Source organism: Eublepharis macularius, chromosome 4 (genome assembly GCF_028583425.1).
Source record: "Eublepharis macularius isolate TG4126 chromosome 4, MPM_Emac_v1.0, whole genome shotgun sequence".
NCBI lineage: Eukaryota > Metazoa > Chordata > Lepidosauria > Squamata > Eublepharidae > Eublepharis > Eublepharis macularius.
The window spans coordinates 154,332,453-154,343,198 of NC_072793.1; the positions used below are offsets into that span (position 1 = coordinate 154,332,453).

At 44.5% G+C, this 10,746-nt stretch overlaps 1 protein-coding gene across 1 annotated transcript; it reads left to right on the forward strand.

Annotated features, from left to right (window-relative positions):
- Positions 1 to 250: 250 nt before the first annotated feature.
- LOC129327670 (zinc finger protein 84-like) lies at positions 251 to 8,802 on the forward strand. The gene is made up of 4 exons (XM_054976424.1): positions 251 to 256; positions 2,904 to 3,024; positions 4,246 to 4,449; positions 5,261 to 8,802. The coding sequence occupies exons 1-4, from the start codon at positions 251 to 253 to the stop codon at positions 8,800 to 8,802; spliced, it is 3,873 nt and encodes a 1,290-aa protein (XP_054832399.1).
- Positions 8,803 to 10,746: the final 1,944 nt, after the last annotated feature.

The window sequence follows — 10,746 nt, forward strand, 5'->3', positions numbered from 1 at the left end:
CAGTTACGCAATTACACTGGCTACCAGTCTGCTCCCCAAGCACAATTCAAGGTGTTGGGTTTTGGCTTTTAAAGCCCTGCATAGCTTGGGATGGGGGTTTCTGAAGGACTCTCTGCTCTCATATATGTGCCTGCCCAGGAATTAAGATCGCAGGGAGAGGCCCTCTTGACAGACCTGTCAGCTGAAGAAGCTCACCTGGTGGGTATATGAGAGAGGGCCTTTTTGATGGCAGTTACGGAATATCATCCCCATGGAGGTGAGCTTGGCTCCCTCACTGCTGATCTTCAAGAGGCTGGAAAACAACAAATATGACCGTCACCAACTAACTAATACAACTCAAAAGAATAGCATACGCCAGTGAGCGAGCCGTAAGTGAGATAGAAGCATTATTTGAATCATCTTGTAACTGCTCTGAAGAAGGGGATACCGGAAACAGGACCTCTTGCTGGCTGACCCGTTCAGTTACAATTTAGAATATGTTGATTCTGTTCAAAGTGTGTTGTAATACTGCTTGGAGCAACATGTATGTGCCTTGTATATACTGAAACCTGTACCCATTTATGCGGAGGCTTTTTTCAGCCCTATTTGAAGTGATTGTGTTTCTGCAAAAAACATTGGGGTTTGGCTTGAAAACCTTTTCCCTTCCCCATGTTAATTTCTTTTGAAATACGACACATGCCCTAATACGGCTGTTCTATTTGAATTGGTTGGACTATATTTACGATTCAATGTTGTATGAGTAAATTTTGTAATTTTGCATATAAGAGTATTGAATATTCTTTTGAGTTGTATTAGTTAGTTGGTGACGGTCATATTTGTTGTTTTCCAGTCTTATACTGTCACCCTCTCTTTTCGTGATTGTGATCTTCAAGAGGCAGCTGAAGACATTTTTACTTAGGACTGCTTTTAATTAATTTTGTGTTTATGTTAATTGGCATTTGTTTTTATTCATTTTGTTATTGCTGTTTTATGCATATTGTAAGCTTGCAGTTCCTGCACGGTAGAAAGGTGGCTAATAAATATTTTAAATAAATAGTGGTTAGAGTTTCAGACTAGGATCTGGGTGAGTCTTCACTCTGCCATGGAAAAACCACTGACTGATCTTGGGCCGGTCTCATTCAGCCTAACCTACCTCATAGAGTTTTTATGATAATAAAATGGAATAGAGGGGAATGATGTAAATTGTTTTGGATCCCCACAATGGAGAAAGAAAATAATACATTTAGCAGAAAGGGGGCAGATTAAAGGTTGGTTGGTAAGTGGAAGGGAAGAAAGGAAGCATGGAAAGTTTGTTTATGTTATTTATAGTCTGTCTTTCTCACTGAGACTTAAGGCGAATTACAGTGTAATTCAACGTGATAAACAGCTGGGGCATTCCATAAACAACAGAATAGGTTATAGATTGCAGAAATTTGAAAAAAGTAGAAATCTGATACAGAGCTGAAACAACGTAGAAATAAAACTTAAGGAATTGTTTGAGGATATGGGGGCTGTTAGGAGTAGGAGAAAAAGAGTGAATAGTGTGTGTGTGTGTGGGGGGGGGGGATACTGGGGAAAATGAGGCGCCCCTTAGAAGCCCTTGTGGATTTACCACTCACAAAGCGGTTGGCACCACACAGCTGAGCCTGGTGGCCAGCATCATGAAAAGCCACCCCTGCCTGGCCCTGCACACAGCTCAGTTATCAGGAGCTAGGCAGGGCATGCATACTACTCCCATTTTGCAGTCCCTCCATTGACTTCCTACCATGAACTTTGCATTCAAAGCCATCTCTCCCGATGCTTTACCACAACAGCTTCACTCATCTGAACGGGACTTTCTGCAGATATTGTTCTGCAGTTGGGGGAAACCAGCAGTTGATCTTTGAGGGAGGACTAATAGGGGCTGACCCCATCAGCAACAAATGGGTGACTTAATACCATGCAGTATGTGTTATTCACCGAGGCCTAGCTGCTTGCCTCTGCTCAACAGCAGCCACCCCAGTTTAGCGGTTTGGGTTTCAAACTAGTATCTGGGAGACCCAGGTCCAGATCCCCACTCTGTTGTGGAAATTCACAAGGTGACCTTGGGCCACATGCTCAGCCTAGTCTACCTCACAGGGTTGTTCTGATGATAAAATGGAGGAGGGGAGAATGCTATAAGCTGGTTTGGGCCAACATTATGGAGAAAGGAAATGAAGTAAGTAAATATAAGTCGGGGGCAGATAAAAGGTGAGTGGGTGGGTAGGAAAAAAGGAAGGAAGCAGGGAAAGCTGAGGATATGGAGGTAGCCAGGAAGAATGAAGGATGAAATAGTGTGGGAAGGGGGATATAGGGAGAAATGAGGTGCCCCCTCAAGCCTTTGCAGGTTCCCCACTGCGCAGCTAGGCCAGGCCTGTGCAACTATGCCATAGTTTTCCCAGGCAGAGTGTGTGTGTGTATGCGTGCAGATAAAGGTGGGCTAGCTGGTCGGAGAAAGGAGAGGAGGAAGCAAGAAAGGGGGAGAGGCTATGGGGGTTAACCAGGGAAGGAAAAGAGGAAATAATGGAAGAGGGTTAAATGAGATGTCGCTGGCAAGTCCTTGGGAGTTCCCTGCCTGCAATGCAGATTTGAAGGTTTTCCTAATTCTCAAAAACCTTCCGGAAGAGAATTGCCTTAAGTTGTTGAAGCAAGAAAACATGCAAAGGTATCATTGTGTAAAATTAATTGCATACATTCTTTAAAACACTAGGAACTTGGTTGACTTTCCGCAAAACAGAGAACTTTTAAAAGGTGCAGTAGACACTCGATCCCGAGCAGTGTCTATATATATTGTGAGTGAGGTTTATTCTTAAAGAAACATCTGGCCTTCCGCCCCATAAATGAGTGAGTTGATTTTGTGGCTAAAGCTGTAAATTTCAAGCAAATATTTTTGGTGGTTGTTCCAGGTGCCCGAAGCCTTTGTGGAGGTGACTGTGCGTTCCAATGAAGGGCAGTGTTCCCTTGTGGGTCGCCGTCAGAGAGTCTTGTACAAGAACGTCATGCAGGAGAACAGTGTGGCTTCACTGGGTAAGGATTCCCTAGCAAAAAGCCCACGATTGCTGTAACCAGCCTGCAGAGACCAGATGCCAGTAGCCCCTGGAAGTCCTCAAAAGGTGGGAAAGCATCCCTGTCCCCAGCAGCAGAGAGAGACGAGCACCATTAGGCATGCGCATCAATGTGCTCTCTTTCTGCATAAGTATACGCTTGGTTCAGTACAATAACAATACAACTTGAGACCAAAGGAGAAAAAGACCTACAAGCCACTCATACCAGGGATTACATTTATATTAAAGAGACACATTTCCTTTCCTCTGAGTATATTAGTCATGTAACATGCTCTCTAATATCTTAATTTAACCTCTTTTCCTTTTTTTATTTTTGTTGGAAGAGCACCTTGACAGCACTCTGATTGTTACGTTTCTTCTGTCCCCCGAAAGGAAACCAGAGCGTTACATTTCAAGATACACGGTCATCCTAGTGCAGTTGTGTTTATGAGTGCATTGATGTGTTTGTATTTACTGATGTTTCTTTGAACTTGGAAAGAATATAAAACACACGTACTCAGTATAACACCAAATGCCATTCAACTGGCTCTCCTCCCTTTCTCTTCCTCCTCCCTGACCCTTCCTGGCCTTTGCAGCAGCAGCAACATCAGCAGTTTCAGAAGACCTGAAGCTGGTTAGCCCCCTTGCAGTCCCAGCCAGGATGGGCCTAAGAACCTGATCCAGTCTCTGCCTTTCATTTGTTCCACTCACTGCTGGTTGCTTCCCCCCTCCCCGCTCACGTTTATATCATTTATACCCTACTTTCCTCCCCGATAGGGACTCAGAGTGGCTCTCCCCCCTTCATTTTATCTTCATAACAACCCAAGGAGGTAGGTTATACGCCGTGTGTGCGACTAGCCCAAGGTCACCCAGCAAGCTCCCGTGGCAGAGTGGGGGTTTGAACTTGGATCTGACACTCTAACCATAACACCACACTTTTAAGGCACGGTTACTGAAATGTCTTAGATACGCAAAGCTCCTACGTGTTTGGTCGAAACTATTTATTAAGCCTCCTGTTTTTTAACTTCAGTATAATGCAGAAGCTATGATCTCGTGCTGTTCTAAACTCCATGGCATGATCAAGGCCATACCAGATTTCAGGATGCTGTGTTCCCTAAGCACCTGTGAAGTTTGCGTTGTTACAGAGGGATATGCATATTGGCTTGTATAAAGTGAGTGACTTGATCATTTTATTCCATTTCAGGAGGGCTTCCTGTTCGCTCAGCGGAGCTGCTCACCCGCTTGGAACGCGGGGAAGAGGCCTGGGTCCCAGATCTCCAGAGCTCTGATGAGAGTGCCGACGAGGGACCTGTTAAACCAACCCTGAAACGGCTACCAAAGGGAGGGATGTGGTGGGGTAGATACAGAAGCCCTGTTACATACCCAAGTTCAGACTCCTCCAACTCAGGTTAGGACAGTTAGTGAAAAGCTTGTGTTTAAAAGTCTTATTTGAACCTACTGCCTACCATAGTACAAAATTCTACCATTCTAGAGTGTGGTTAAATGTGCAACCACCGAGACTTCTCTGTGCAGTAGAATTTCAAAGGCTCTAATCTAATCATGGCATGTCCTGGTTCTTTAGCATCAGGAACAAGCCCAGCCCATCAGCTTGTGCTTCTCTCTAAGCTCAGTGGCCGTTTATTTATTTCAAATGACATTTTGCCTTGCCTTTTTGCGTATGGACACAAGGCAACTCAACAACAAATTAAAATCAGGCAAGAAGCCAGTTGCCCTGAACAGATGAACAACAAACCAACCCATCTTTACGAACTCATTCATTTGCAGAAAAATGTGTCTTAAAAAGTTCAGCCTTGCATATTTTCTGGGACTGCAGAAAATGTGTTTGGTGAGGCTAATCCATAATGAAGGGGTAACCAACAGAGAAAGCCTGCAGATGGGCAGAGGCTGACCTAGCCTGCCTGTGCCGGCAGAGGTGCAATTGCACAGTGTGGTCGTGGCTGAACTGAGGTTTGGAACGGGAAGCTCCCTGCTTCATATTTTGAATTCATCATTATTAAATAAATGCTAAGGAGCAATAGTTGTCATTGCGTGTCAGACGGGAGAATGAACTGAATTCTGCACCCTTGGACTTGTGTAGCCATACTGGAGTTATGCATCCCTTTGCCTGCCTCTCCACAGAGTTCTTTTCTGTTCTTCCCCAGCTCTTGATAGTAATCTGCTTTTGTATATTTCTCCCCTCCCTCTCTTTTTTCCTGGAGATGGTGAATTAGAGAGTGAAGCGGAAGAAGAAAAACATCAGCGTGGAGGCCAGAGGCTAATAATTCTTCACCGAAATCTGTTGGTCAGTTCTAGGGGGAATGGCCTCCAGAACCCCAAGGTGAGAGACACCAGTAAAAATGGGCCCCAGTTGAAGAAACACAGTGAGGGAGCCACCACAGAAAGGCCTACCCTGGGGGACCGTCGGAGCACCTGCCCTGACTGCGGCCAGACCTTCAAGTCCAAATTATCTCTTTCGAATCACCAGAGGAAGCACACCAGAGAGAGACCCTATAAATGCTCTCGCTGTGGAGAAAAGTTCGTGGCCAAAAAAGTTCTTGCTGCTCATCAGATGAGTCATGCAGAAGAAAAGGGTTATAAGCATCCCAGCAGTATGAAAATCACTATGAAGCTTCAAACAGTCCTTCCAGAAAACAGACCCTATAAATGTACTCAGTGTGAGAAGAGTTTTAAGGTGAAGGATCACCTTGTACAACATGAAAAGATTCACAGCAAAGAGAGGCCCCATAAATGTCCCAGCTGTGGGAAAGGCTTCGTTCGAAAGGAACATCTTACCAGACACCAGGAAATCCACAGAAGACAGGAAAACAATACATTTCCTAAAACTGTAAAACTAGCAAGGACGAACCTGGACGAACCTGTTGCTCCTAAAAAGAAGCCTTCTGTAGTCCTTGAGAAAACAGTCGCATTGAACACCAGACACCAGAAGTTCTCCATAAATCGTTTCAAATGCCGATTTTGTGGAAGGTGTTTACGGGCCAAAACTTTGCTTGTTGACCATGAGAGAAGTCATAGGGAAAAGAGGCGCTATAAATGCTCCCACTGTAATAAAAGCTTTTATCATAAGAACAATTTTCAGCGACACAAGAACATCCACTTGAGAAGGCAGCCAGATTGTAAACCTTCCAAGAGGATGAAACAGCTTAGTGCAAAGAGTTGCCCTTCTGATTCTGGAAATTTCCACACTTCAGAAGATCCTTCTAAAACCTCTATTGACAGGAAAATCATCACTCGCAGCTTTAACCGTGCACAGCACCTCAAACTCCTGACCAAGAAAAAGGTCTTTAAATGTCAGTATTGTGGGAAATGTGTGAGCACAAGTAGTTCTCTTGTCAATCATGAGAGAATCCACAGAGGAAAGAAACCATACAAATGCCAGGATTGTGAGGAGAGTTTTCATCAAAAACACCACCTTGATAGACACCTGGTAACTCACACACGTCGGAAACCCTCGAAGCATAGCAAGAACCTGAGAGGATTGAATGTGAAGAGTTCCCCTCCTGTCCGTGGAAAAATCAACACTGGGCTGAAACCTTACAAGGGCTTGATCAATGAACATATTGTCACTCGCAACTCACATTTCACCAGGCAACTAAAAATCCACACCGAGGACAAACTCTATAAATGTCAGTTTTGTGGGAAAGTCAAGCGAACCAAGAATTCACTTCTCAGTCATGAGAGAAACCACAAAGGAGCAAAGCCGTACATCTGTCTGGAGTGTGGGAAAAGATTCTCTCAAAAGAACTATCTTGGATGCCACCAGAGGAGCCACATGAGAAAAAAGCCTGATGAATGCTTGGACAAAAATTTGACCGCGGAAAATGCCTCCCTCAGTTGTGGGAGTCCTCAGGAAACAAATTTGCCATACTTATGCCTGAAATGTGGGAAGAGTTTTGATGAGAAGTATTACCTCAGCAGACATGAAAGGATCCACACTGGGACAAAGCCCTTCAAATGTGCCACATGTGGGAAAGGTTTCATTCAGAACTGGCATCTGAAGAGACATGAGCAAACCCATCTGAAAGAAAGAGACCACAAACAGCCTGCTGAATCTGAGGAAAACCAGTTATTTTCCACAACCAATAATGGAATATCCTCTGAAAAGAAGGATCCGAGGGATCCACCTGTAAATGTCAATGAGCAGACGACATCAGGAATAGGAGAAAGAAATGCTACGCCAGATCTGAAGGTGGCCGAAACAGAACTACTGGCAGTGCTTGAAGGATGCGAGGTGGGCCTTTCTAATGGTATTGAGCAAGGAGACATGACCATTGAAGCGGAAATAAATCATCAGGCATTGTCTAGAAAAAACAAAAGGAAACAGCAGAATCAGAGGGAGGCAGAAGGCTCTATTAACCAGTTACTGAAAAGAAGGAGCGAGCGAGCGAGAAATAAGCATAATAAACCAAGTAAAAATGATCTCAGCCAGCGGGTTCGGCAAACAAAGCGTTCTAAAAAGAATAGCCTCCAGCACCTAAAGAAGGAGAAGGTCCATGCTGGTTGGCCATTGGGATTGCAGGCAAACGCAGTAAGAAAATCTAAAAGAGAGACACAACTGGTTGGTAAGCGGTCCAGATCTTGCTTCTGTCAGCAAGAGGAACCAGAAATGACACCAGGAAGCAAATACAAAAACTCCCAGACCTGCAGGAAGGAAATCAGTCATCAAAAGGAGCAACAGGCAAACGTTTCCTCAGATATGTCTAAAAGAACCCTAAAAAGTTGTAAGCCAAGAAAAGCCTTCCTCGGCCAGCAATACCAGAAAATGTTTTCGGGAGAATCCAAAATGGAGGCCGCTGAAAGTCCTGTGGGAGGGGCCTCTGCATGTGCAGAGCAACAAACAGAACAGCAGAAAGTGCGGAGGAAGAAAGTGCGTGGTAACTCTCAGAACTGCGTAGAAGAATCGGAGGCAGTTGACAACAGAAAGCGCCAAGCATTACGAAGGCTTCCCAAAAGCAACCCTGAGAAGAGCTGCCAACGAATGCAAGCAATAAATGAGCTTAAAAGTACTGCTCTTCAGGGTTTGGGAACGGCTTCTGCCAACTGGCAGCCGGAAGCACAACTAACATCCTTAAAAACTGTGGAAAAACTTCCTCCACAGAGTTGCAAGAAGGCTCAAACCTCTGACGACCAGCAAGAAAAAACAATGGAGAAAGAACCTGAAACCAGTGCTTCTGAGAAAGAAATTGCTGTTCGTCATCGTAGACCAGAAAAACGGCAGTTTAAGCATGTATGCAAAAAATGTAACAAGTCCTTTAGGAGTAAAGCCAACCTTGTGATACACGGGAAGAACCACACTGGCCACAGACCCTTCCAGTGCACTCAGTGTGAGAAAAGCTTCTATGCTTTACCAACCCTGAACATTCACATGCGAATCCACACTGGAGAAAAGCCGTACCAATGTTCCGAGTGCTCCTTTCGCTGTAATGTGAGCTCTAACCTTAGCAGGCACAAGAAAACCCACACGCGAGTGAGGCCCCACGCCTGCCATCTCTGTGAGAAACGCTTCTGGTTCAGCCACAGCCTCTTCATTCACCTGAAAGACCATTTGGAGGAGGAGCCCTACAAGTGTTCTGATTGTGGCCGAGTTTTCACGCAGGAGAACTTCCTCAAGCTGCACAGAAGATTCAAGCACAGCTCAGAAGTGGTCGAAGGGCCAGAGGAGGAGCAACGCCTCCATTCCCCTGGAGATTTCAGCTTGTGTGAGGATTCCCAGGGTGCATGCTCAGAGCAGCAAAGCAAATGAATGGAAGCAGCAGGAATGCTGTATTGAATTATACCACATATGCTGAAGGTGAAGATAGCTCATTTGGGCCTTCTGCCTCACTTGGCTTCGTCCATACGAGCTGAGTGTCTTGGGTGATCTGTACCGATCAGAGTGGGCCTCCCCTGATATTGCATCCCCTCACCTGGTTCCTGCTGCAGCTGGGACAGACCTGTGTGAATGGCTTCCTTGGGCCAATGGATGCTGTTGGGACTTCATGTGCTTCTCACATGCAGGTCTTGTTTCTTCACTACTGACTGCATCTTACGGATGTTTTTGTGGGCCTGACTGGAAAATCCAGTAACTCTCATCCTTATCCATGTATAGATTTTGCTGAATACTTGTAGATAACTTCATCCCATTCACTTTGATCAGCTTAAGTCTAAACACTCCAACTTGGCAGTTCAGGTTGTTGGCAGAGTTCAAATAGAGCAGAGAAGTTGGCTACATCTTGTAGAAGAGTAAATAAGGCAGGAGAGAGAAGCAGCAGGATATTGCCCTGTTTAGCCCAATAGGAGACAGGACAAGGAAATGACCCCCAGGAAACAAGAGAGGTGCTGCTCTCACTGTCTAAACTAAGTGACGCTTGCTGCCCCCTGCATAGACGGCTCTCCCTCCCTTCTTGCTGCTGCAGTACACCAGACACTGCCATTTCCAACACAGGTCTCATTGCTGATTGGCTCATACAGGGAAATTACATGATGCAACCTTCCTTGGCCTACACCACTTGTAAGGTCAGAGGTTGGAAACCCAATGTTTGGATGTCCCTCTGCCCCTATGTAAAACACTGCGTGGAGCCATCCATTTCTTTGTCCATATACTGTCAAAGTGTTTAAAATAATTCCTAGTGCCAGCCGTTCTTCTGAGAAAGGCTTGTTTCAGCACTGAGGTTTTCTTTTAAAACCCCTTTCCCCCTAAATATATATATATATATATTTCTAAAGAATCATATTTTTCTGAAGTATTTTGTCAACAACCATGTTACAAATAAAACCAATTCATTTAACTTTGTCAACTAGCTTGATTTGATCTGAATTTTGTTTTAATGTTCTTGAATCATTGCTTTCTGTGCAAATCTCTACTAAAGGTTATCCCCACCCCATCATTCTAAGGGATTTTTACCCTGTTTGTGTTTTTTTAAAATTACACAATGAGCCATCAACCAATGTCTTTTTTTAGACAATAGGGATGTGTGTGTGTGTGTGCCATTTTTAAAATTCATTTTGTTTTTGTGTAGAACCAGTGTGATCTTTTGGGGGTGGGGCTAGTATTCCCAATTTGTTGGTTTCTTTTATGCCATTTTATACCCAAATGGTACCAAAATAATAAAGATTACATTTCGAAAGTGTGCAAAAAATAGATAAAACAATAAAGATCTAACTAGTCTTAACGCTATACATACCTGACAGATTCTTCACCAATCTAAGCCATGATGGTACCTTGCAGGTGTAACATGACATTCTTAGTTAGCAACGAGTTTGAGTCCAAAGCAACAAAGCAAGCTGTAATCCAAACGGGCCTCAAACGGAACCCACTGAACAAAGGCATGGGCTTAAAGGCCTTAAGCTAGGAGCTAAGACCAGGAGCCATGGCTAAAAGCAGATGCTAAGAGCAAAATCCATAACTGACTTTTCCAATTCATACTCAGTGACCTAGCAGGCAGGGACATCTCGTTGACCAGTCAGTGCCCCTCAATGACCCATGAGACTGGCACTCAGCAATTGGTATCAGTCCACGTAGAACAGCAATGAGCAGTGTTGAAGACAATATTAACAGCACATATGCTGCTCTCAACATGCTATCATTTAGCCACAATTCATACAGATTTTGGCCAAAGTAACCCTTTTGATCCAACAGGCTGGTTTCTTTATGTGGGATGTAAAGATGTTCCCAGCATGCTCAGTACCACTTATCCCCCATGTGGCT